This window comes from Chelonoidis abingdonii, chromosome 3, assembly GCF_003597395.2.
Source record: "Chelonoidis abingdonii isolate Lonesome George chromosome 3, CheloAbing_2.0, whole genome shotgun sequence".
NCBI classification, from domain to species: Eukaryota; Metazoa; Chordata; order Testudines; family Testudinidae; genus Chelonoidis; species Chelonoidis abingdonii.
The window spans coordinates 210,491,776-210,519,773 of NC_133771.1; the positions used below are offsets into that span (position 1 = coordinate 210,491,776).

General features: G+C 41.9%; 1 protein-coding gene across 1 annotated transcript; it reads left to right on the forward strand.

Annotated features, from left to right (window-relative positions):
• Nucleotides 1–27,998, forward strand: FERMT1 (FERM domain containing kindlin 1). The gene is made up of 14 exons (XM_032779083.2): nucleotides 1–170; nucleotides 2,234–2,467; nucleotides 3,573–3,719; nucleotides 4,426–4,639; nucleotides 6,508–6,610; nucleotides 8,043–8,150; nucleotides 12,787–12,918; nucleotides 13,078–13,127; nucleotides 16,133–16,257; nucleotides 17,101–17,207; nucleotides 18,236–18,457; nucleotides 20,634–20,758; nucleotides 22,986–23,127; nucleotides 25,855–27,998. Exons 1-14 carry the CDS (start codon nucleotides 20–22, stop codon nucleotides 26,026–26,028), a joined length of 2,034 nt encoding a protein of 677 aa, XP_032634974.1. The 5' UTR covers nucleotides 1–19; the 3' UTR covers nucleotides 26,029–27,998.

The window sequence follows — 27,998 nt, forward strand, 5'->3', positions numbered from 1 at the left end:
CACAGTAGAGGTTGCTGAGATGACTTCCTCAAAAGAATATGGATCCAGTTCTTGGGAGCTCATTGTCACAGTCGATCATCAGTATGAAGAAGAGCAAAAGGAATTTACACTTCGGGTCACGGGAGATCTACATATTGGTGGAGTGATGCTCAAATTAGTAGAACAAATCAGTGAGTAGAGAGAGAGAGTTAATTTGCATGCTGTTATTGAAATTACATACGTAGATTTCCCCCTCCTCCCCTTCCTTGGCTCAATAGACAAGGCAGAGGAAAGGTTCGAGAAGAAATAAAGGTGAAGTAACTTGTCCTCAGTCCCACAGCAGTTCAGTGGCAGAGACAAGAATATAACCCAGATTTCCTGAGTCACAATACAGTGTCCGAGCCACTAACATAAGCTGCATCCCGAAATAATTATCCCAGGGTCCTGATCTTGCAGTTGGATCCATACAGGGCAAGAAGGAGTTTCCAGATACAACTATACCTGAAAAAATATTGACTATAAATGTCATTGTCTCTAGATTTCACATAATACAGATATTTCCTCCACCACACTCGCTCTCTCTTCAAATTCAGAAATCTTTGGTTACCTTCCTGCTGACTGCTGAGCAGGGCCTGTCTATGTTAGTCAGGTGTGTATGCAGTGGGACTTGCATTCCTCCAACTTGGAACGCTACGGAGTTGAGCATTTGGTGCAGAAGAGGTGTTATCTGGGCCCCACTATTCATATCTTTGACTTATCGTCTTGCTTCTGTGACTACCGTACACAACAGAAGTGCTGCTGTCTCCTTTAGTCAGCTTGCTCAGTCCATAGCACGGCCTATCATGACTAACTGTCTGTACCTCTTTTGTGACTGTGAATTGTAATTCAGGATAGGTTTACACTACAAATTTACAGCGGCGCAACTGCACCACTCTAGTGTTTCTGGTAAAGACGCTCTAAGCTGCTGGGAGAGACCTCTCCCCTCGGTTAATAACTCCACCTCCGTGAGAGGCAGTAGCTAGATTGGCAGGAGAAGCTGGAGTGACATAGTTACATCGAAGTAATTTTGTAGTGTAAACCAGTGTCATCCAAACTGAGAGGCCAGTTCTTCTGGCATGCAGCCGACATAAGGGTGCCAAAGAATTCACACACAAGAAAGCCCTGGTATTTCACCATCAAACATGCTTCTGAGTGACTTATTTCTTTTCCAAGGTGGTAACTGTTGTAGAAAAGAGTTCACTGGATTCATTTGTAAGAGCTTAAAGAGTGACTGATACATCCTATTCAGCCTGGAGTTGTTGAAGCTGATGGGGAAGCCGGGGTAATTTCAGAACTCAAAGGAAAATAATGAGGTCACAAAGTCCATTCCCTTAATCCCTTGCACTCCACCCCTTTAGCCAAATAGCTGCATGGACTTTTACTTGTGATGTTTAACAAAATAAAATCTACAGTACCAAGTGAACTAGATGGTCAGCAACACGGGCCCCCAGATCCTACATAAACTGTGTCTGTTTTCTTTTGATGTTGCAACTTTCTGGAAACAAATGAATTTGCTTTGTTCAATAATATTTTTAATTTTTTGTTTTAAAATGAGAGCTACTTCTTAGTTTAAGGCCAAAAGGATCCCCGATTTGGTTACAGCGTATCTTCCAGAAAGGCAGCCTGTCTTTGTTTGAAGACATCAAGAGATGAAGAATCCACTGTTTTCCATGTTTTTATCAAAATTTTTCATCAAAAAAGCAAAAACTGGTGGTGCTTGTTCAGGTTTGGCAACAGAAAAAACAGTTTTTTAAAAAAATGTTTGGCTTTTGAGAACCAAAACCTGAAAAAATTTCAGCCAGTTGGGCAAAAATTTTCAGTAAACCTAAAATTTTTCCCCTGAGCAATAGAAAAATGTCAGGTTGGCAGAAACTGAAACATTTCTTTGTTTGTGGTACTAGGGGGGGCAGTTTGTTAGTTTTTCAATGAAAACTGAGGAGAAAACATTAAAACTTGACATTTCCTGCAGACAATTCCATTTTGATGAAATAGACATTTTCCATAAAAAGCACTTCAGAGCTGGTCCAAAATTTTCCATCAATTAATAATTTTACCAAGGAAACTGTTCTTCCAGCAGTGGATTAGCACTGTCACTAAGCTGTGCTGCAAAACACAAAACCTTGTCTCTTTCTAGCAGTTCCTGCATTTAAAAGATAATCTTTATAGTTTGTTACTGATCGCGTACTTTGCATTCCTTTGTTCGATATTGCCCTAGATTTATCACGGGATTGGTCAGACTACGCTCTTTGGTGGGAGCAGAAGAAGTGCTGGCTTCTGAAGACCCACTGGACGCTGGATAAGTGTGGGGTGCAGGCAGATGCCAAGCTGCTCTTTACCACGCAGCACAAGATGCTGCGCCTCTGTTTGCCGAACATGAAAACCGTGCGGCTGAAAGTCAGCTTCTCTTCGGTGGTGTTCAAGGCTGTCTGTGACATCTGCAAAACCCTCAGTAAGTGACTCTTCATCTCTGATTGCAGCTGTTTCAGAGCTTCCTTTTGGTTCAGTGTCTGCAGCTCCTGCTCATGCAAAACTCCTACCACGTTCAGAGACCCGTTGTATTCGAGGCCAGGAAGAAATTTTCCACCAGTCGGATTGGCCTTCATCTATAGCGTGGGGCGATGGTCGCTGGCTAAGATCATGTGGGCATAGCTTCCTTAATCACGTCCTTGCCACTACCAGGGCGCCAGGCACTGGTGCACTGCTGTCCCTCCATGGTGCTGCAGCAGAAAACAATAGTTTAGTCTCCCGAGGGCTTTAATTCTTTGGTCTCATTCCGATTTTTGGGCTTGGTGCGGGGGTGGGTGGGTGGTATTGGTGGCCTGTGCTATACAGGAGGTTTGGTGGGGCCTTCTGGCCCTAAACTCTGTAAGCTCAGTCCCAGACCACAGGCCTGGACCTTTCTGAAGAGAGCACAGACTTTTATGTGCTGTATCCAGTGCTGGTTGGCTAACAGGGTAGGTCTCCGCCCTTACAGGTCCCTGATCCATAACATTATTAGGAGCTTCTCCTGTGACCCACGTGGTTGCTGATTAGTGAGAGTTCTGAGGGTGGCTTTAGGTGGCTGAAGCCACCAACCCATTTCACGCTGTGCGCAGAAGAGTTTGATCCCCGTTCTGCTCTCACACCGGCCTTACCACCGTGTAGCCCCGCAGGGTGGGTGGAGTTACTCCCAGAGTACATTAGCATAAATGAAGTGAGAATTAATCAGGCCCATTGCCTTTATTTCTTTACTATTAAGAAGTGAATTTTAGTGCTTAAGAAACTTGTAGCACTGCTCAGACCAGGACATCCATCCTGCTTTCCCCGCACAGCCCTGTCAACATACTACAGTCCTGAGCCACAGCAACCCTGGTATGCCAATGATGGATTTCTCCCAAGCAGCAATTAGCAGTGGATGATTACTTGCAGCTGGATTGTGGGTTCTTCCATGGAGCTGTGTTGTAGGATACAGCCCTGAATATGGAGGAGTACCAAGTGCCATTGCTGTGTGAGGTTTTTATTGGCCATTATCTTGTAAGATTCCGTAGCCTTAACTTCAGCTCTTATCATTGTAGATATTAGACGGTCGGAAGAACTCTCTCTGTTGAAACAGTTGGAAGATACTTTGAAAAAGAAAAAGAAAAAAGACAAGAATAACAAAGAACCAGTCATAGAAGACATTTTAAATCTGTACAACTCTCCAGTGATTTCAGGATCACCAGGTAATGAAAACCCAGATGGACTTTATTCAGCTGATTTTTTTTTTTTTTCTTTTAAAGAGAAATATTTTGAGGCCAAGGAAGGGGAAACAAGTCTTCATGTTGTGCAGTTAAAACAGGAGAAGGCACCGAGGTGTACAGGGAAGCAGAAGTTAAAGGGACGCTGCTGACATGAAATCTAGCCAGATTTTTAAAAATGATTTGAAAGTAGTTTCAGGTCTTATCCCAGCCTTTGAGTTTTCATGCCAGCGTTTGTGGTTTTATATCACTATTTTTTTTTAATAGTTTTTCTGTCCCGGTGCTCCTGAAAGACCACCCCCCACAAAAGGTATCTGACTAAGGCCTCAACCCTGCAAACAGTATATACTGCTGCTTCACTGGCAGTGTGAGCCCGGCTTCGGAATGGTCCGCCATTTCTGACATGCTGCAAGGGAGGAGAATGGAACTGCTGATTTTTTTTTATTTTTTTTTTAACATTTTATATATCAGCCCAATCTGAGTGGAATTTCATGGGACAAAGAAAAGGCGCTTCTCTGCCCAGCACGCATTTCCCCAGGCACATACCTAAGGCCTGCTTCGAACAATGAAGGTGTGAGAGCTCCTCAAAGAAATGAATTCAAATCCTGTATAACAAAGTGTTAGGCAACTTGAAGATAGCGGTTGCTACCGGTTCCCCTTCTAATAATACATTATTGTTTTTAACTTGCAGCAAGTCCTGGTTTATTCAGTAAAACTATGACTCCCATTTATGACCCTGTCAATGGAACACCAGTCCCTTCTACTATGACTTGGTTCAGTGACAGCCCTCTGACCGCACCAAATTGCAGCATCCTTGCGTTCAGCCATCCCAACTGTTCTCCGGAAACGCTGGCCGAAATGTATCAGCCTCGGACCTTAGCTGACAAAGCCAAACTTAATGCAGGGTAAGGATGCTTCTGTTTGGCATGTAAGCTCGCTTAGCTGAATTGATGCTAATCCAGCCTTTTCAGCAATGAAACACGGAATTTGAAAACCTAACTCTTGCATTTAGTTGCAGGGTTTCTTTAAAAGGGTCCTTTGATCTAGTTCTTGTCTCATAAATGCTTTGTTGACTCTTTTCTACTTTTTGCCTTTATGCCACATTTTTCTGGGGGGTGATTTTGTTTTAAGTGATCAGCAACGTAACATAAAAAGACTCTAGACTAAATTTTTCTTTCAGACCACTGCAAATCCACTGAAGTGTGTAAGATTGCATTGGTGTAGTTGAGAGGAGAATTTGGCCCTCTGTCTATTAATGGTGGCTTCTCCTTAAATAAAGCGCTGAGGGCATGTGTGATGGCCGCCATCTTCACTGACACAGTGGGGATTGAACTGGGGACCTCCAGAGCTAAAAGCATGAGCTGCTACAGCTTGAGCTCAAGAGCCAAACTCAAGAGCTTGGACTTTAACAGAAAAACACTTTTGATGGAAATTTTTCAATCAGCCCTACTATAGACTTATATTTGCAGCCCTGGAGGACCCAGGTTCAATCTTTAGTGTATTGACCAAGATGGCAGCTGGAGGCTGTAACAGACCCACATCCTCTGTAGATCATGCGTCGACCCTGCTCCTCTGCGTGCATGCCTAGACTTCAGCCATAATTGAAGACCTGGCAGAAGAATCACTGAGCCTGCGAGCGCTTTCCACAAAGGAAAACTGCATTTTTTTTCAGCTTTTTGGCACCCAACTGTTTCCACCCCCTCCTTTTGATCATTGCAAATCAGTAATTCCTCCCAGGAATGCACCTTGAGTAAACAGTGCACTACTGCAGGCCACAGACACTCAATAAGATTTACAGAAATGACTGGGGTGTGCTCTCTCTTCAGCACCAACAAAGACTCCTCCTAGGTCTTTGCTGACATATGATGATATTGGTGCATGCTTTGGCATGAGATGACCACCAAAGTGCTCTTGTTAGACGGGGCCTATCAGGATTTGTAATCCCACAAGCTGACCTACTGCACGCTGACAGTGATCCTGTCTTTTAGCCTTTACTTTGTCATTTAGACATTTAGGGAGCTGGTCAGCAAAGCACCTATGAGTGTAGCCCCATTAACTTCTGTGCTTAAAGTTAATAAGCTATTGCACAGTGTTCTCTGTATGGTATGGCAGAACATAAAGGCACTAGATTTTCGTAGCGTTCATTTCAGAAACAGTAACAGCTCTTTTTTTTTTTTTTTTTTTAATGTATTTCAAGTGTTGGAACATGAGCTGAGATTTTTGAAATTTGCAGGATTGAACAGGAGATTAGACATTTTTGTGGATGACAAGAGTAGCTGGAGTTCTAATAGCAAATGCTAAAATAATAGGCAAGAGGTTTGGAAGGGATAGAAATCTTCATACTTCAAGGCTTAAATAACATCTCGCTAACAGGGGTCAGGAGGAAACTTCTCTGGGGGGCAGGTTACCCCGTAACTGCCTACTGCAGCGTTTTTTACACCTTCTTCTGAAGCAACTGGTCCTAGCTACAGTTGAAAAAGAACATAGTGAATTGGGTGGGTATGGTGTCTGACCCTTTTGAGCAGGGGGTTGGACTAGATGACCTCCTGAGATCTCTTCCAACCCTGATGTTCAGTGACCCAGCCTGGTAGTTCTTGTGTTCCTTTGTTTAAATACTTTAGACACCCATGCAAAAATACAGTGTGCTTCAGTTATGTGAATTTGCCTGTGCTTGTAGGAGCCAAAACTATTCATTCATTAGAGTTACTCTGTAGCTTTGTATCTGACATTGTTTTCCTGGCACAACTGAATTTATTTTTTGTTTTTTCGCCAGCTGGCTGGATTCATCACGATCGCTTATGGAACAGAGCGTCCAGGAGGACGATCAGCTTCTCTTACGCTTTAAGTACTACACTTTCTTTGATCTGAATCCAAAGGTAAGAGTCTCTTAACTCTTGGTTTCTGTCATTTCTCTTTGTTTGGCCAGCTTTCACATTCAGGAGCTGCAGCACAAGCCTCTTGCGATTCCTAGCTAAAACACAATAAAGGGTTGCTCGGAAGTCTCATATTCAGTGAATTCTGCTCCTTGCGGATCTTTCAGCTAAGAGTTCGCCCTCTTCACTGTGTATTTGATACTCAAGTGGCTGTTTGCACATCCTGGTCCCCTCCTGTATCAAAAGGCCTGATACTGCTCCTGTTCCTGCTCCTTTGAAATCAGTGGAAAGGTTCCCATTTGCCCCAATGGGAGTTGGGCTGGGTCCAACGAGGCCAGAAGAATAGGACAGAGGCCAGAGCTGTGTCCCCAGGATTGTCTCCTTTCAAATACATTCCTGGTATCTGTTGGGGTTGTCACTGGGGGTCTAGTTTCCTCCTCCCTTCCTGACTGCATGGCAGAGGGGTTCTGCATCCCAGTAGGCTGTTCCTCTCTCTTTCCCCTTTCCAGAACTCCAGAGCTGAGACTTGCCCCTCAGCCTCCCTCCCGGGAGTCACGAAAGATTCCAGCCCCTAGGCAGCAACCCATCAAGGACACTGAACTCGACCAGGATGCATGCAGTGGTCTGTGAGCAGGGAGTGTAGTCCCAACCGGGCTCCAGGCCCTTAAGGTGGCACTGCCAAGATATGGCTCTAAGATTTTCTTAACTTTTGAAAGCCTGACCACTTCTTCTGGTGGTCTTTGGACCAGGCCCTTAAAGAGCTTGTTTATTTCCTGCATTTCTCTCAACGTGGGCAACAAGAATAATTGGGGTAACATTTGCAAAAGCACTTAGCCTAAGTCTCATTTTCAAAAGTCACTTTGGGTCATATTTTTAAAGGTATGTAGGTGCCTAACACCCATTGAAATTCCACTGGGAACCTCAGTCGCATTGCCTTTTAATGGGATTTAGACTCTCAAGTGCCCTAGGTTGCTTTTGAAACTGCGACTTAGGCTCCTAAAGTTACTTGAGTGCTTTGGTCAGCTTGCGCCTTAGTTCTTTGCATTTGCACTGATAGTGACTTACACAAAGATTACAGTAAGTTGAGTTCTGCTTTTGTTTTCTTTTTAAAAACATCAACTAATTGGGGCCAGATCCTTAGCTGGTGTAAATCAGGAAAGTTCCATTGTGAATTGTAGCTGTACTGGCTTATACCAGCTGAAAATCTTGCTCTTTTTATTATTATTATTTTGGGGAGGATAGAGGGGAAGAGTGAATGAATGGTTTCCTTTCAGGCATTTTAGATAAATAACAATGTGCTTTCTACTCTGATTAAAACATGTGGGGTGAAATCCTGGCCCCACTGAAGTCAATGGGAAGTTTGCCTCCAGTATGTCTCCTCCAGTCAAGGAGTTCCTACATGAACTAATGCAGCATTTTATCTCTCTGCCTCCAGTATGATGCGGTGCGAATAAACCAGCTATATGAACAAGCCCGGTGGGCCATCCTATTAGAAGAAATCGATTGCACAGAGGAAGAAATGTTGATCTTTGCTGCATTACAGGCATGTACTTGATCCTAGCTGAAAAACCGGTTTTCTCAAGAGGGGTAGACACAAGCTAGGGCAGGGACATAATGGAAAGAGCGCATGCTAATTCCTGGATTTGAGCAGTTGTTTGCAGTTGTCCTTAGAGTTGTTCCAGAGATTGATTGTTGGATTCTGTAAAGTGTTTCATGCTCAGATTAAAACAATGTCCATTATTTACATGCAACACATATGCCTTATGTAACCATTTATTAACAGTTTCTAAAGCAACTATAATCACATTAAATCAGAGCTATTCATTTTCCATTTCAGAAAGCATTTCTTCTTCAGTATTAACTGCCTATGGGGGAGTCTTTTAATAATGGCTTCGTTTGGAAGGAGTTTTTAGACAAGAGTTGTTTTTGTTTACTACCTGTCAAAATCCCACTTTACCCCCGAGAGTTTCTTTCTTTTTTTTTTAACCTTTAAATTTATAAAATAAATATAAAACCATGTTTGGAGATGTGACTTTCCATCCATAACTAATTTTTCCATGACTGAAAGTTTTGATTTCATTCAGCTTTTCCTTGTCTTTCAATTCCTGCATCCACACTTCATCTTGAATGGCATGTAGCATTCTAACATGGTAGGTTATAGTTTGCCTATCAGATTCCATACAACCCTCATAAATTTGTTGAGCATTTTCATCGTGGCAGTTCCCATTAACTTTGGCCCAGAAAGTTAGGTCCAGTAGTTTCGTTCACAGCGTAACTGGCATTTCACTTGCACCTATCTGTAGTGCACGTAGAGGTGTTGTTATATATGTACCACACACCATTTGTAGTGCCTGGGCTTGCATTAAATCTAATTTTTTAAGATCTGATTTTGGTGCTGACCCAAAAGCTTGGCAGCCATAGTCCATAACTGGTGTGATTAAGGCTCTGTATACTATCAGCAGTGTTTTCTTATCCGCCCCCAGTTAGTCTCAGCAAGTCTTGGACCCAGGTTAATCGTTCCTGTACATCTATCTTTAACATTGTTTATATGATCTTTCCAAAGTAATTTGGTATCAAATATTACCCCTAAGAATTTGAACCTTTTAACTATATATGTTCTCCATAGAGATACTTTTTACATTCCTTTTTCTAAAAAACAATCCTTTGGTTTTAGCAATGGAGAACTTGAAACCCTATGCATTTCCCCAGCCAGAGGTCTCTCAACGCTGCTTTGAGTCTCTTTTGTGCCACCTCCGTATTCCTGCTCCTCATCCACAGAGCAGGGTGAATAGAATGACCCCTACCCCAGCACTTACTTGTTTTGGGAGATCATAATATTAAATAAGGTCAGGCTAATAACATTTCCCTGTGGTGTATCATTTTTAATAGTGTATATATATTTGACATAACTTTCCCAACTCTGATCTGCATGGTTCTTCTCCTCAAAACTAAATACCTTTGTACCTCATACTATTTTGTATTACAGTTTCTGTGATCGGTGGTGCATCTTCCTTTTGTAAAACGCTCTGTACCTTCTGTATAATGCCATTGTTTTCCAAATAGGCATCCAATCTTCCATTCAGCATTCTCTCCATAATTTTACCCAGACAGGATATGAGAGCTCCTGGCGATGTGGCTACTGCCTTTCACGGAGGCAGGAATTATTAAGCCAATGGGAGAGCTCTCTTTTGTCAGCTTAGAGCATCTTCACCAGAAGTGCTACAGTGGCACAGCTGTAAATGATGTCGTGTAGACATAGCCTTAGTCTGAATTCCATTTGTTCTTCTGATTTGCCTGTGTATTTCTGATGTCTTGGGATTTTAGTTTATCCACCCACAGTACTTACTCCCACTCTTTCTTTGATTTTGGTTTTTATAATTCTTTGTGCTATTGCCTTACTTCTTTTCTACTTCATTAGCTCTTCACTAGTCATTGTATTTTTTGCTTTTTTTTTTTTTATAGGATTTGTTCCTTTCTTTAACTGCTATTTTGCATTTCTCATTCCACCATGGAAGTGATTTTATTTTTAATTTTGGAGTATTTAAATATCCTAGGTATGGTTACAGTAGCTGCTGCTATTAATCCCTTTGTTACATTATTACTGACATTCTCTGTCATCACTCACCCAATGATTATTCACAAATTACTTGTAAATAGCTTCCAGTTAGCTTTCTTAAAATTCCAGGTAGGTAACTTTCCATTATCTTCCACCTTACTTTGCCCTTGAAAAGTAATAAGTATAGGGAAATGATCACTCGCCATTCCTTCTTCCATACATACTTTTCAGTTGCATTTACTTGCAATACCTGTTATAATTCCCAGATCTAATTAGGAAAAGCTACTATCTGTTGCATTAAATCTAATTGAGGTGCCATTGTTTAAAACTACTAGATTGTTTTCATCAACGAACTTTTCTAAGCATGCATCATGTTTACCAGTTGTCTGTCTTCCCCACAATTTGTTATGACTATTTAGGTCACTGCATATAACATATGGTTTTTTAGCATCCTTCACTATCTCTTGTAGCTCTGAACTTCCTAATTTGCTATGAGTTATAAATATTATAAATCCTTAAAGAAATATTATTCTTCTGCATTGGGATCTCAACAGCATTGTAGGCTTGCTTCTTCATTCTCTACTGCTGTGCAGTTTAATCTTTCCCTTATGAAAGTACAAAACACCTCCTCCTCTTCCTAGTTTTTGGTCTTGCCTAACAGCAATATACCCTAGAATTTTAAAGGCAAGTTTTTCAACCAGCCTTGTTTCCTGGGTACATATGACATCTGGTTTAGCTTTCATTTCCAGGATATTTCCTTGACCTATCAGGCTATGTGCATTCCAGCAAAAGATTGAGATCCCCATACTAGTCATATTTCACCATGCACGTCATTCAAAATTGCACGAATGTGGTCTATTGACAAGTTACTAATATACAAGCATTTCTCATTGCCCTTGTGGTGATTTTCATTTTTTCTGACTCCCCCTGCCTCCCAGGTTGTGATGTATCGTCCTTCACTTCTATCACAAATGCAATAAACCTTTCTTTTTTCATTACTGGTAGATCATCACCTATTCCTTATGCGGTGTTCATCATATTCTTTATAGAATAAGGCTATGTCTGCAGTTCCCCTTTTCCTGTGCTATTGTTTTTCTTCTCCACCTGATGCTCTGAAAGTCTCCATACAGTTTTTGTCTTTTGTATCTCTTTAGCTTGCCGCAATGCACCCTCTATATGCCAGTCTGTGGTTACTACCACAGTTACTACATTTGACCTCTGTCTCTTCTCTACAATTTTCATAGGAATGCTTTCCCCCACATTTACCACATCTTGTTTTCCCTTTACAAACAGCCACTACGGGCCCATACCATTGGCTCTTATAACACCTGAAGAGAGGGGGGTTATATGGCTTAGTTCTCAATATCTGAAACCCTAGTGTTACTTTCCCAGGTGGAGTCGCTCCCTTGAATGTAATCGGTACAGCTGTGGATGGCTTGCTTTCTTCTCGTTTACTCATTAGTCACTTCCTTACTAAGACTTTATCTTTTCCCATGCTTTTGGTTATCTCATCATTGATCAGCTCTAATAGTACTCCATCTATTGCCCTCTTTATTTCAGTCAAATACGTTGGTAGTTGGAACTTATTTTAACTTCCCCTAGCATTTTAGTTTTTAGCAGTTTATCAGCTTGCTCTTTTTTATGCAACTAGAAGATCACCATCTCGCAGCTTCCCAACTCTTACAATATCCCTTATGCTTTTGTTTTAATCCAAGCAGCTCCTTTCACAGGGTTAACATCATCTAATCTTATTTCTTTGGCTAGGGATCTTACCAATAGAACATTTTGGTTTATTTCCTTCCTTAGCTTTGCTTTTTTGCTGATATCATCTGCTTCTGCTTCTATTCTTTTCTTTTTTCCCCCTACTTTGCCCTGACCTACACTACAAACTTATATCAGTACCACCCACATCACTCAGGGGAAAATCTATACCCCTAGCGTAGGTAGTGTCTTCACTAAATGCTGCAGCTCTGTAAGTGTAGACAAGCCCTGTGTATCCATCCTCCCTCTCTAACAGATTCTTCTTCAGTTTCTAGAGTGACTTAACTTGGGGACAGGGAATCCTCCATCACCCCGGCCCCAGCCTCGTCTGCTCTCAGCTATGGGCTTTATATAGGTTCCCCCTGTTCTGTCCAGTGGAGCTTCCTCTTTAATTAGTCCTCCTCACGCCCTGGTGCTCCCTAATCGTCCTCCGGGTGTAGCCTAGATGGGTAATTGGGCCTCACTTATGTCCTGCAGGCCTTGTGTGGGAGTGGATACCCCATCGCAACTGGCCATAAAACTTCCCCAGCATAATTCCTGTTTGAACCAGAACACCTTTTAGAAAAGCTTGCTGGGCCAGAGGGTCACCCTGCCAGAATGTAGAATTATCCAAGAGTGGAATGTCACCATTGGCAATCGCTACACAAGCTTTTTGGCAATAATTGCATTAGAAATCCTATTGTATCTACTCTATTGTTTACAGTCAATGGACATTCCTCACTATGGAGGCCCACAGCATGTGGACCCGCCCTAGAAAATTGATTGCACTCTTTTCAGTCTTTGCTTACAGTAGCTAGTGGTATTTACGGTACGTTTGAAATAAACTAGACCTTTCAATCCAACTCTCTGCATTTGATTACAGTATCACTTAAGCAAGTTATCGTTGTCATCAGAGGCACAAGATTTCACACACGAATCTGAAGTAGATGAAGTGGAAGCTGCGCTTTCCAATCTGGAAGTAACGCTGGAAGGTGGAAAAATGGATAACATCTTGGTATGTCATTTGGGGTCCTGAGCTTGCTCCCAATGAAGTCACTGAATCAAATACCTTAGCTTTATATCCTGAGAACTTGGGTAAGAAAGCAGGACCTGAAGGATGTGACAGACCTTTAGGAAGTTTGTTATAATAAAATTTATCCTTCATTATCTTTAGGAGGACATTACAGACATACCGAAACTTGCAGATAATCTCAGGCTATTTAGGTGAGTAAATACAAAAAGATTAAATAACAAAGCTATGCATGTGAAGATTCCTTCAGTTCTGTTGCCTTTTAATGCCGTCCAAGTGATCTCTAACTAACAATGATTTTGAGGAGAGCACTGAAGATATCTGGTAAGTGTATATAACAAAGTACATAACTGGCACTTTGGCATAATGTCCTTTCTTGCTGCTTTTTCTTAATTATTTTTTTTCCCAGATCCTCATCTGGTGTACACCTCATCAGTGTGCCTCCATTGCAGTCAAGGGAGCTGTACGGATTTACACATACGGGAGATCTGGCCTTTTATACATAAGAGTTTGCTGAAAATTCTCCATCAAAACTTTATTTGACAAAAAAAATTGCCTTTTTTTCCTAAATCAAATTTTTTACAATTTTTGTTTTTTTCCAATTTGAAACCAATTTTTTAATTGTTGCCTCCAAAAATGTATACCTTAAGGGGAAAAGTCCTCCTCAAAATCTTGCATTTCTTTTTAATATTTTTAATAGTAAATACTGAAACATTACAGCTGGTTAGAAACAGTAACAGACACATGGGGCCAGATTTAAATGATTTCAAATGGAGTTACACCAGTTTGAAATTGGAGTAATGCTCTGGTCAATCAGGTCTCTAATATCTATCTTTCAAAGGATTAGATTTTTATTGGTAAAGGTCGATTTCACCATACACCCACAAACTGATGAAAACTTATTTCTATTAATAATAAAGTTTGCAGATAGGCGAAGTAAGAAAAATGCTACTTGAAAAGTTACTAGAGTTTGAATTAAGGCTATTTACTTTGTATATTTTGACATGTGTTAATGATTAGAAAACTTAAACTTTTTAAATGTCAGCATCTATTGTCATTATATAATTAATGTCTGAACCCCTATAGGTCCCCACAACTGTGAAAATTTAAGTTGATTAAAATTAGGAAAAAGCTTGAAAATAAAAATGTCAACCAATAAAAAGTAATTGAATTCTGCCAAGCCTAATAACACGTAGCCTGCACAAGAGAGAGTCCAAAAAGTACAATTCCATCATCATATTACAAACGATCATGAGTAGGATGTTGTACTGAATCACATCACAGCAACTGCAAGGTTTGTTGTTTCAAAACGGACCCAGATTTTAGAGAAACAAAGCCTTCTATTGTGGGATTATTTATCAGTTTCATTCTCTGGACAAATCATATTGCACTGATCTCACTTGCAGGTTTATTTGAGCCATTTAGCAATATATAGCTGTCATATTTGCATATGAAAGTTGCCTGGTCATTTCCAGTAAAGAAATCAGTTCAACAGTCATGACGCTTTCAAGGTGTGTTAAGATGAAAGCGAACTCAACCCTTTTAAGTGCTATCAGTTCCGTAGTTTTAGTAATGGATTTTTTGTTTCTCCCTCCGCCCTCCAACAAGGCAGTTATCTTCAGGCAGCATTCCGTGGTTATTTTAACCATTAAGAATGTTATAAAGCACACAGTTAAACCAAAGGCATTTCAGAGGGTATATGAAAATCAGATTAGATGTAAAACATTCCTTTAAAAGGCTAGTAGTGTTTTGTTACTAATACTTGCTTTGTTGAACATGTTTGCACTGACAGATGCATTCACATGCCTCATGTTGAATCACAGTGTGTGTCATTGCAACGTATTGGGGAAAACAATATTTGCATTCGTATGGGTGATAATATTGAGTAGTTCACTCACATCTGGCCCAAGAACTGCTAGACTATCTTTTTTTTTAAATGAGTAATAAGTAGGACTGGTTGAAAATTTTCTGTCCAAACTTGTTCTTTTTTGGAAAATTTGGGTTTTTGACTAAACAAAAGTTTTCACAGCTGCTGTTTGCTTTCCTTTGAAATGTTTGTTGGTTTTGTTTTTGGGGTTTGGGGTTTTTTTCCCCATCAGAAAAATGAAAACCAAATATTGTCCATTGCCAAAAAGTTTTTTGGATTTTTGACAAAAAGTCAAAATTTTCTAGTTGGAAAAATTTCATTTCCCAATTGGCTCCAGTACTAAATGGACAGTACTGTTCTGTAATTCTTAAAGATCAATACTGACTTTTTAGTATTTGGACGTGAAAGGTTTCACTACTGACGTCAACAATATTTTAAGTAGATTATGTTTTTTAACTTAAAATAGTAATTATGTCTCTTCAAACGTATTAGGCTTGATCCTCCTCTTGCTAGTGTCTTATCAGTGGAGTTACTCCTGATTTAGACCAGTATAAACAAGATGAGAATCACACTGAGTTGTGGATAGTCCTAGAGAAAATGTTACTCAATTAATTAAACAATTGCAACTCCTCCCTAAGGCAGATGCATTTAAACTGGTTTAAGAGGTTTAGATTGCATTGGTAAAGTATTGAAATAAATGAAATTGATTAAAGCCAGAGTCAGACTGGTTTAAGTGTGTCAATGAGGGGTTTACACCAGTTTTACTAGATGAATTTAAAATGATTTATTATTATTAGTGCCTAGGAGCCCTACTTAAGGACCAGGACCTCATTGTGCAAGGTGCTGTACAAACACTGAACAAGATAGTCCCTGCCCCAGAGATCGTACAATCTAAGTATAGATTAATGTAGTCAAACTGATGTAATTTTTGTAATAAAGACAAGGCCTTGGAAACCACAGTGGAGCATCGGAATTAATGTATATGTTGTATTAGCCGTAGTGTATTTATCAGACAAAACCTCATTTAGCCTTTCTTGAAGAGATTAATAATGATTATTAATGTAAAACTTAAAGATGGCCCTTAATCAATATTCTGGGTATAAACATCCCTAGACTTCAGGGTAACTTGGAGTTTGTTCTGGACAATGGGGATTGAGCCTTCTTTCACTTACACAGGTGCAAGTCATGAGTAACTCCTCTCAAGTCAGTAAATGAATGACCTCAGTGGAGCTACTCTGGATCCATACTGGTGTATCTGAGAGCAGTCTATGGGCCAGCGATTTGTAGGTTGTAATGTAAGCCATAAAACTGATTCACGTCCTCTATTTGTAGGCCCAAGAAGCTAACACTAAAAGCCTTCAAGCAGTATTGGTTTGTCTTTAAAGACACTTCAGTATCTTATTTTAAAAACAAGGAAGCTGGGCACGGAGAACCCATTGAGAAGCTAAACCTAAAAGGTAGGAATTTGTTTTTCCTTTTCCATATTTACTCTATTTCATTCATAGTATGGAAAAATTAATCGAGAACTCACTTTAAATTGTATACTAAAAGATCAATATGGTAGCACTTAATCGTATGGCTGTTCACAGATATTGGCCTATTTGGGGCCTGATCATACAGGCTTTACCTGTAGAAAGAGGCCCAGCCAAACTGTATTAGCCCAAAAGGAAGTGTTGCTAGCCTATCTGGCCTGACTTGCAAAGTGCTGAGGGCCACTGAGTTCAGTGGAAGTTGAGAGAACTTAAAGCCATGGAGATCAGACCCTCTGTTTGTGACACTTCTGTTTCCAAATATTTATACTGTATGTTTAAGGCAAATTCTCACCCCTGTCCTTGCAAAAAAATTAAACGGGTAATAGAGGACTTGGGGTAAAATTTGAAAAGTGCTCAAGACCTATTTTCAAAACTAGTCACTTTTGAAAATTGGCCTTAGCCTCCTAAATCACTTAAGTGCTTTTGGAAATTTTACCCTATTCCACTAAACATGTCTCCATTATAATGCTGTATGAAATTATTGCTAAGATCCATGTTGAGAATTTCAGACATCTTCTTTATCTCACTGGTCATATTCTTGTGATTCAAGTTAAACATCGTGCTCTTAGCACTACAGGTGCTCAGCACTTTTGCAAATCAGACCAGTCGTTTAGATGCCGCGCTTTGGGCTAATGTTTGAAAATCTTGCCCATGGATCTCAAAAACATCCATTAAACACAGTTTTTCCACAGCTATAATAGTTAACGTCAGAGGTTCAGTAACTAAATACATGTATCCTTCATTTCTTTTTGTCCCTCTGTCATTTAGGATGTGAAGTTGTCCCAGATGTAAATGTAGCCGGGAGAAAATTTGGAATCAAATTACTAATTCCTGTTGCTGATGGCATGAATGAAGTGTATTTGAGATGCGATAATGTGAGTAATGAAACACAAAGCATATTCCTTATTCTGGATATTTATTATGGCACTTCCTGGGAAGGCAAGTCCACAGAACAGCACCTGTGATAGACCCTGTACAGATGCCTCAGAGATCTCACAATGTATATGTCAGACATGATGCCACAAAACAGGCAAACGGGGTGTGGGCTGGTAAAGGGGATAAAGTAACGAGAAATCAGAGTTCATTCATATATTCACATGTAGAGCCATTTGAAACAAGTAAGCGCATAGTGAAAAATTTCAAAATAAATGAAAGTTTTGTTCTTAAATTTTCAGTGACATATATATTTCCTTGCTTTTTTCCCCACTGGAAAAACGAGCAGAGGGAAGTAGAGTCGAAAAGTAAGAGTGATTTACACACACACATTTTTTTTAATTTTATTGTATTGAAATTTGTCATTAAAACATGTCAACCCAAATGAAGATTCTCTGTGGAAATTTTTCATTCTGGTTTAAAAAAAAAAAAAATATTCCCTGGAAAATATCCTCCCTTCCCTATTCCAAAGCATTTTATTTTACTCAGTAGGCTCAGTAGCCACTGCTGGAGCCAGGAGAATGTATCAAATGGTTTCCCACAAATATTCACTTGGATAAAATATTGAATTTGCTTCTGTTCAGTTTGTCCGTGAGTTAGAGATGCTGAGCACCCACAGTTTCTACTGAAGTCAATGGGAACTACAGATGGTAGGCATTTCTCAAAGTCAGGCCCTGTGTGAATGTTCTACCAAGCAGGAATGTTAACAGTTGACTTCAAATAAACATCCAAGAATATTCCATGGAAGCAGCTTTGGAACTCATTATGGTAATCGTGTAACTCAGAATCAGCTTCCCGGGACACTAGCCCAATCAGAGAGCAGCATTGATACATGTGATCTATGTGTCCAAACTTAACTAACCGGCACAGCTTGAATTTTGGGTGTTGAATGATCATAATGAACTGCTTGTGAGCAACAAATGGCAAGGATTTGGCCAGTAATTGCAAATGATTGGGGTTTTTATTTTAGGAGAATCAATATGCCTGCTGGATGGCTGCTTGTATCTTAGCTGCCAAAGGCAGAACAATGGCAGACAGCTCTTACCAGCCTGAGGTGAATAAAATCCTTTCATTCCTGAAGATGAAGAACCGGACCATGTCTCCACAGGCGGTCTCCGATCCAGAGAGCATGGACATGAAACCGGAACGCTTTGTCTCACCACGATATGCCAAAAAATACAAGTCCAAACAGGTATGGCTGGCGTCACTGAGGGTAGGCTGGCCCCTGGGAAAGGAGAGATGACGGATACATTGTGGGATGGAGTCTAGGGTCAGACTGCCTCAGAATGGTGCTGGGAGACTACTCAAGGGGATCCTTGGCGCAGCCAGGAATATCTTACGACAATAATTCTCCTCAATGTTTAATGAGAGGCCTGTCTTTTTAAAACAAGCACGGACACAGGCTCTCAACACTAGCTTTCTCGCAGGTAGCCCCCTGCAGCCACCCGTCTTGTCTCCAAAGCCAGTGGCTGGCACCCAGAAGGATGCACGAGGGACAGGGTTGTCTCTACTTTAAGTAGATAGGATCCTCCAGCAGCCCCCTAGACTGGGAGAGGAGAAGAATCTCCTGTGGTGCCCCACCCCCTAACAGATCTGGTCGGGAAATTTTTGTTTAAACCGTTTTTTGTTGGAAAAAGCCAATTCTTTCAAACAGGCAACGTTCACAGGAAAGGGTCTATTTTGGCGAGAAGGTTTCTTAGGTCAGGGGAGGGGGGTGCGAGAACATATGTATGTATGTACCTGCAGACACCACCTCCCAGAATAGCCAATAGTCCAGTGGTTAGGGCACTCGTGTGGATGTGGGAGACCCAGGTTTAAGGCTGTGCTTTGCCTGAGTCAACCCAGGGACTTGAACCTCTTGGCTATTCTAGAGTGAAGGGTTGATCGATCCTTCTCTCATTTTTCATTGTAAAAGGGCTTGGTTTCATCCTGTTGCAAAACAGGAAAAGTTTTGAAGTCTCAAATTTTGGGTGGGTTTGAATTGATAAAGTTACAATTGTCGAATAACGAATTGTTGGGTGTAACAAATCAAGTTAGCCCATTCCTCCCAGAATGTATGGACAGGCTCCTCTCCAAAGCCAGATAGCAGAACTACCTGCAACTCAGCCCTCACCATAGGGTTTTCTCCTTTATAGGGCCACAGCCTCAGAGGGGCCCCCTGCTGCAGGCCTCATGGGCTTCCAGAGCCCGGCCCTGGCATTAGATCAGGAATCAGCGTGGTAAAGCTGCTCCCTAGCAAAGGGCACCGTTGTGTGCACCGATGTACTTGTCACTAGATTGTGCGAATGAAGCCCCAGAGCTTGCAAAGGACATGAATGAGTACCAAATGGAACAACAGCCTGGTGTCATAAAGGAGCCTGCTTCTCTCATTGGCTTGAAACCTGATCTGCAGGTGATCAGGATCCATTTCCCCAGTGTTCTGCAGGGCTCCTTGGCAGCATATTTAGCATTCCAGCAGGATTGCTCAGGAGTGACACTGTGCATGTCAATTCAGTTTCCACGCCATAAGCTCCTGCGCTCACCAGGCGCAAGTCGGGGTAGCAGCCACAGGTGGACCCAGCACAGAACAGAAACAGGGAAGTGTGCCAGGCCAAAACAAGGATGTAGGATGAGAACCAGAAACGAGCCAGCCAAAGAATCGCTAGCCTGAGACAGCAAAGGGTGATGGAATGAGCTGTCGCTCCAGGCTAGCTGGGATAGGAGGGCCATATTGTACTGAATGTGCAGCTTGGAAACTAAAAGCTCTTCCTGTGCTGTTGCTTTGTTGGCAAACAATCGACAGAGGGCCGGATTCCCTCGGTGTACACCAACTGCTCTGCACCAATCAGGCAAGGTAGAGCAGTCATAAATCTATTAAGTCTTCACAAGGTTCCTGCATGCCTGAAGGAATCCTTGGGTGGCAAAGAGCCACCGTAGGAACTCCTACACCACCTGACACCTGGCCTGCAGTGCAGGGGATGTGGCCAGAAAGCAGGGGATTGAGTGGCCAGGGCCTCCTACATCCCAGAAGTCACCAGCTATAGAATGCTCCTTAGGAGAGGGGGGGCAGCAAACATAAAATACAGCAGCCCTGAGGTTGCTCTGCTTTATGTTGGATCCCAGCACAGCAGAGAATGAGGATCGGGCAGGTATCTTTATGCCCCAGACTCTCCTGATCTGCGCTGAGCAGAACAAGGCTACAGGTCAAGATTTGTCCCTGAGTGAATACAGCACCTTGTTTACTTAGGACAGTAACTACTTCATCCTGAACCATTTGTGTCTGAATGTGGCCCTGGAGCTGATAATATTTTATTTAAAGAAAACAAAGGACATTTTTGCACAGCAGTGATCAACCCGCTGAAATCCTCCTCTCTCCCTTTCTCTCTCAGTTGGCCACCCGCATTCTGGAAGCCCACCAAAACGTAGCACAGATGCCGCTAGTGGAAGCCAAGTTGCGCTTTATCCAGGCGTGGCAGTCCCTCCCCGAGTTCGGTTTAACATACTACATTGTAAGGTAATAATGTCAGACTGCCCTGATGTTTTCCTGGTCAGTGATTTTTCAGAGACTCCTTTGAATCACAGTTCTAAGAACATGATCTTACACTTTTTTTTTTTTTTTTTTTAAGAACACTTTTTAAATTCTGGAAACCTGCATGCTGTTTTAGGACCAGCTTTATTCTTGGTTTGTACAGCACCGAGCACGATGGGGGTTCTAGCCTAGGACCAGGGCTCCTAGGCACTATGGTAATACAAGTAATAAACAGTAATAATATTTCTATTAGGTGGTAGCACTTAGGAGCCCCGTTACTCCCCATTGTGTTTGGCATTGTATAAAACATGATGAGTTTTGACTGAAGTAAGGTGACCGGAGGAATAAACTAGACTTATCACTCACACAAACTCAAAGATGAAAAAGCACCATTTATTTCTCCGTGTTTTCAACTCTGCATTGCATTTCATCACGCCTGCTCTTTCCCAGTAGCACGAGATGCAACACTTCATTTCTTTTAAACATCACACCTGTTTTGGCAATTCATTACGTACTATATGCATTCAAAGAGCGAACTGTCAGCTCCTCCATATCTCTGGACTTGTCTCCACTTACTGGTGGATTGAGGAGCGGCGATGGATCCACCGGGGTTGATTTAGTGGGTCTAGTGAAGACCTGCTAAATTGACAGTCGATCACTCTCTCATCGACTCCAGTACTCCACTGGAATGAGAAGACTAAGGTAAGTCGACAGGAGAGTTTCTCCTGTCGACGCAATGTGGTGTAGACACCGCAATAAGTCAACCTAAGCTATGTCGACTTCAGCTCCATTATTCACATAGCTAGAGTTGCGTAACTTAGGTCGACTTAGCCCCATGGTGTAGATCTGCCCTCAGCTGGAAGCTGGGTCCAAACAGATAGGGTCCAGTCCTGCTCTTAGTTATTGCCTTGCAGCATCCATCTCTCACTGCTCTGGGCCTTCCTAAGGTTTCAGTAGGGATATATGGGTGCTTCTGAGGGCAGAATTTAGACCATTGAGTCACAATTGCTCTCCCCAAAAAGTTCAGCAAAATTTACAGAGCAAAAAAAAAAAACCCTATGAGACACATCCCTTATTTGCTACCTACTGTCTTGTACAAAGACAATTTAGGATGCACATTGTCCCATGTTTCATCAATAATTCTGCAAAAGGTCCTAAACTGTGATACAAATGCATGATTTTCTAGCATATAGAACATATTTGTGCAATGTTGTCCTGTAAACTGATAGGCAGTTATCTGATATCCATAGACACACACTTGCTCTCGCTCTCGTTCAAGTCCTCTCCTGCAGGGCCAGCTTTGTGATCTTAAGACGAGATTCCAAAATAGAATCAAAGTAACACAAAACCCTTCCATCAGCCAAAGAGGTGCTTTCAGGGAAGCGGGAGAGGAAATGCTTTTCCTAGCTATCTCTTAGGCCCCTTGCCAAGTTCTCATGGAAGGACTTTTCTTGGTCTTACCTCAAATGCTCATCTCCTCCAGAGTGAGGCAGGAGCATTCCTTTTTATATAATTTCCTGCAGGTGTTACATGACACTTTGTCAATGGAACCCCCCCCCTCCATTATGTGATTTGTGTGGAAACTACAACTCCCAGCAGCCTCCAGGCTTAAAGGGGTTGTGTCCCTGTATCAGGTTCTTTGGAGCAAGGATCACCTTTTTGTTGTGTGTTTGTGTAACACTTAGCACAATCGAGTCCTGGTCCATGACTGGGGTGCCAATGTGCTACCATAAGATAAATCGTAACAATGATAATAAAGATTATGCCAGCCATGCCTGTGTTTACAAGCCAGAACTCTTACGTGTCCCTTAAAATAAGCCTTTTTCCTGTGTTTTTCATACAATCCTCCTTTATTTCCCTAAAATGCTGCTGGCTGAATAGCTACATTCCCATGATACACTCTTCTGCTGGATTTTCATAGCCACTGCCATATTTTACCAATCTATATTCTTGCCTTGTGCTACGCACTGCATCAGAAGGAGCCAAACTTTCCCAAGCTCCAGGACGTTTTGATCAGCGGGTTTGATTCAAGCCCGTTACTGCTCCAACCTCCTGCGTTGCTCAGGCTGCCTCTGGGTGCTTGCGTTGTGGCTGACCTGTGGCCAGGCAGCAGAAGCGTCCTCCCCCTTTTTGCCACACTTGCATAAGGGACAGGTGAAATATCTTACTAGGGAAACGTGCTTCAGAATGAATCTGCTTTTTCCTCCCCCAGGTTTAAAGGAAGCAAGAAAGATGATCTGCTGGGAATTTCCTATAACAGGCTGATTAGGATTGATGCAGCCACTGGGGATCCTATCACAACATGGAGATTCTCCAGTATGAAACAGTGGAATGTGAACTGGGAAATACGGCAGGTAAAATCAGAACAGCTCTTCATGTCCGATTTCCTACATTTCAATCACCTGAAGACGCTTTCACCAGATCATTTTTAAACCCAAAAAACTAGTCTGATGTCACGGCTTATTAAATAATCCATTTGTGTGACTTGGTATTATGCTAGCAAGAAAAGATGGGTGGGAATCTCTTTTATTGGACCAACTTCTGTTGGTGGGAGAGAGAAGCTTTCGAGCCACACAGAGCTCTTTGAAGCTTGAAAGCTTGTCTGTCTTGTAGCCCTTAGGGCCTTATTATATTCAGCAGTAATGCAATGAACCTACAGGCCTGTACCCTGTACGACATTAGCTTCAGCACTTAATATAATGCTTGAGGCCTGTGAACTTTGGCACAGATAAATGGCCCAATGGTAACCCTCACATTTTGGGGAACTGAGAATAGAGTGTGTATGGGGAAATTTTGTTCATACCGACGCCAGTCAACCACAGGAACATGAGTTAACATCTGCAGATGACTGCCCACAAGAATGCCATGGCAAGGAATTAACATATATGATGATAAGTTGAGATCATTGATATACTAACCTATAGGAGAAAGGCACCTCAACGTTAATAGGGTGAGGAAATACAAATAAGGAAGAGGGGAGGAACCCCTACTGAATAGGCGTTTGACATAGTGGCATCAGCGTACTATATTATACAAGTTCTTTCCCAGCCTGCAGACAGTAGGAAAGAGATGTAGCCTTTGGGAGGTGCCAGAGTGGTGTCCACTGGTGATGAGGAGGAAGGTGATGGTGATGAGGAAGATAATGACTAACATTTCAGGTTGCTCTACAAGGGATGGTAAGAGTACATGGATGTGCAGATGGACATTCTGTATTATCTCTGTCTACCTTACTGAATTGGGGTGTTTGTGGCTGTGCTAAATGTACTCATATATTTATTGTAAATACAGAAGTTTTCCTATAGTGAGAGTGTTGGAACTGTGCACATCGGGGTTCCCACCTCTATAATAATTTTAGTAAGACTGGGCCTGATCTTGGGACAAGAACCTGTCAACCCTCAAAGTGATAACTGGACATTCTTAAGTAGTCAATATAATTAATGCCAGAATCTATAGATCAGGCTACATTCTCACCAGTAGAAGTTGGTCCAGTAAAAGAGATTACCTCACCTACTTTGTCTTTTTTTAATATCCTGGGACTGACATGGCTACAACATTGGTATTATGCTGTTTTTTAACAGGCAGAGACTGAAATTTTAAAGCAAAGTCAGAAAAATGCAAAAATGGCACCTGCTTAACATGTCTGCTCCCTGTATGCCTTTGTCACATCTGCTCATTGTAATTCACTAGAAAAGGGACAAATTCTGCCCCTGATTTCATTGGGATGGTACAGGTGAACTCAAGAGCAGAATCTGCTTCCAACCTGTTTTTAATGCTTTACCAGTAAAGTGATAGCAGAGTCAGCTGGGATTACAGTCTTCCTGACCCATCATTCTCTACACTCTAGAGGCAGAATCTTGATTTCTGGGAATGATGAAAGAAAGAACCCAGCTTGACTCTCAGATCCCAGGCTGAGTTTGCAGGGCTAAAATGGAAATAATCTTCAGGCTCTGCTACTTCAATGCATGTCACTGAGAGAGGGGTAAATATGCAGTGCCGCAATGTCATTTTTACAGAGATTTTCAGCTTCCTTGGTCCAGCCAAGCTTTGCTCAGTGTAGGATTTGGTAATTGGAGGGCAAAGGTGGCTTTAAGCCTTCTGTGAATCGTAGATTCGGGGGCCAGAGAGTAGCCTGACCCCTGACATAAATTAGTGAGACATAATCTCAGTGGTCTCAATCTGGGGCTCCCTGGCTGCGAGGAAGTTTCAGGGGGTCTACTAAGCAGGGCCGGTATTAGTCTTGCTTGGGCCCAGGACAGTAAGCTGAAGCCCCACCACATGGGGCTCAAGCCTGGGGCCCCGAGGCCTGCCACCCAGGGCTGAAGCCAATGCCTGAGCAATTTACATGCAGAAAAAAAAGTTGTTGTGGTACAGGTGGGCCATAGATTTTTTATGGCATGTTGGGGGGGCCTCAGAGAGAAAAAGGTTGAAAGCCCCTGCTCTAGCTTACACCTGGTTCCCCCTAGGACCTTTCCAGAAGCCAGGGATAACAGAAGTGTGAGATGCTCCAGCTTCCCCCCAAGAAAGCCCCTTGTGTGCCAGGGTGCAGTGAGGAGCTGCTAGGCCAGGATCACAGGGAGGCAGAATTGCCCAAAAGCCAGTTCAGTTGGATTTTGTGGCTTCGTACGACTAGAGTTCTAGCCCCCAAATCACACTTAGATTCAGCACGTGACATCATGAACAATAATTAAATAATAACATTCTTTAACTTGTTTGTATACAGACTCAAAGTAGGGTCGTTCCTGCTGTTTGCAACATTCCCATTGAGATATTTAAAAGTTGGGAACTTCCCCAGTTACCTTTGAGTGATCTGTGAAATGGCTTATTGTTTGGGCTGCAAAAATGCTGGAGATTTGACCACAAGAGGGCCCTAACTGAACAAGTGGGGAAAAAAGGCTTACTGCAGATTCAGAAATCCTTTTCCCACACCACTGTTATTAACAATGCCAGCTATTTATTTATGTATTTATAGTCCAGCCAGTATTTATTGGGCTCAGTCTATTCTAAAGATTCATGTGATCACTGGTACAGAGGTGATCTTGTTTATTTGCATTACTGGTTTTTGCTGTTCATCTTCTCTTTAGGTTGCAATTGAGTTTGATCAGAATGTGTCCATTGCTTTCACGTGCCTGAGTGCAGATTGCAAGATTGTCCATGAATTCATTGGAGGTTACATCTTCCTGTCAACTCGTTCCAAAGACCAAAATGAAACACTGGATGAAGATCTGTTCCATAAATTAACTGGAGGACGGGAATGAGGTGAAGCAACATGTTTGTTTGCTGGCAAAAAGGACCAGACAATATATAAGGTTTTTTCTCTTACACTGTTACTTCTGTTGACTGATGAAATAGCACAAGCAGTATACTTATCCTGTGGCAGAGGGATGGAATAAGGTGACTCTTGATCAACATTAGGGAAATAAGACTTCTTTGGTTGTTTTTATGCTATGTGAAGATTTCACCAAAGGTTCACTTTATCTTGATTGTTGACGGACATTTCCTATTCTTTCCTGTTTAACTTAGATGATCTATTTTAGCATCCTGAACAAGGAATTTGAGGATATTGAGATACACATCCTGTTCTCTGTTACACTGGTGCAACTGCCATTCCTCTCCTATTTTCTAGATTATCTCAGAGTTAATAGAGCTAAGGCTACATAAATATACATTTGAAATCTATATTACTGGAACAAAATACTACCTATCATGTACACAGTATGGTCCTTTCAGTACTCCGTGATCTGTCTTGCACATGGAACTATGAAGGCCCGAGTATCAGTTAAGGACTCAGTCCTGCGAACACTTCTTGCCATTGTTGGACTATTCACAGGCATGAAGTCACATTGAAGTCAAAGGCACAACTCCTGTGCATAAAGTTAAGCACAGGTATTAATCTTGGCACCTAAGCATTAATCTTTTGGGGAACATTTTCATTTTGATGTTAAAATAATTGTTTTAATTGCTATTTCTCCATTATTAACACTTTTTACAAAGGCCTGTAAATGTGCTTCCTTGGTATTTTACACACATAGCATTAAATTCAAGGCAAAAATTATTACATGTCATTCTCTAACTTGAAACCTGAATTATCTGTGGGAACATTGATACTAAAATCTGCAATGCTGAATGCTTTGGACTTGGGTTTCAAGATCTACTCTTCACAACAGCTGCAAAACAAAATCCCTCTTCATTGGACAAACAGGTCGAATGGAGTTGTTAATGGTGAGACTCTCATTGACTTCAGTGGGCTTTGGCTCAGGCCTGTAATCCTCAACTGTCAGCAAAGTGCTCGATTACTGGACAGGGTAATCCAGGTACAGTCATAAAATGCTGCCAAGTTAAATGGCATGGAACTATGACACCCAGTACATCAGTTACTTCCACACCCCCAAGATTTCATGCATCCTGAGATGTTGAATTTGTTGCTACAGAATCACTGCTAGGTGGTGTTTGTTTGGGCTGTCGTTGGGCCTGATTCTTCTCTCACTAGGTCTGGTTTAACTCCAGTCTCTCTCAGCTGGCTGCAGTGGAGTTATTCCTGATGCATACCGGTGTATGCACATGAGGGGTCAAGTGGATTGAAACAGGAGGGGGAGCTGTAGAGGAGCACTACAAACCAAAGCCAGGGACAGGAAGAGGAGTGTTTCCTCCTCTTTTAGCAGTGCTGCTCCCCTTTCTTTAGCCCTCTATGGGAAGAGTCAGACCCAGTGGTGTTCTGTTAGTGAAATTCACTCATGGTGCAGAGGGACCATACAAGGCCTTCTATGCTACTTAATGCCTGCACGAGAGCTGCTAACAGAATTAGGTAGTTCTTTTCATCAGTTGATCTCAAAGCACTTTACAAAGGAGAGCAGTGTCATTATCCCCATTTTACAGATGGGGAAACTGAGGCCGGGAGAAGTGAAGTGACTTGCCCAAGGTTGCCCAGCAGGACCGTAGCAGAGTCAGGAATAGACCCATGGGTACTACAGTCCTTGTCCATCGCTCTACCCGCTAGGCGACACTGTGTTGAGATCAGAGGGAGACACCATGAACTGATCTTGCGATCTGAGGTGCAGGCTGTTGATTTTGAAGTACTCTACCTTTCCTTCATTCCATGGGTAGTTCTGCCTACACCCCACAGCGTGTTAGAGCTGCAGGCAGCAGGGGGGGAACCACATGGTATGCTGTGAATATATGAATGTTTGTGCAGTAAGATTTTGAGATGTTTCCCACTCTCACCTGGCTC

Excerpts from the sequence above, each read along its gene's own strand:
- FERMT1 (XM_032779083.2), top strand. The coding sequence starts at position 20 with ATGACTTCCTCAAAAGAATATGGATCCAGTTCTTGGGAGCTCATTGTC. Across the intron at positions 6,611-8,042 it reads TCTTTGATCTGAATCCAAAG|TATGATGCGGTGCGAATAAA; the intron begins GTAAGAGTCTCT and ends CTCTGCCTCCAG. Across the intron at positions 18,458-20,633 it reads AAAAATACAAGTCCAAACAG|TTGGCCACCCGCATTCTGGA; the intron begins GTATGGCTGGCG and ends TTTCTCTCTCAG.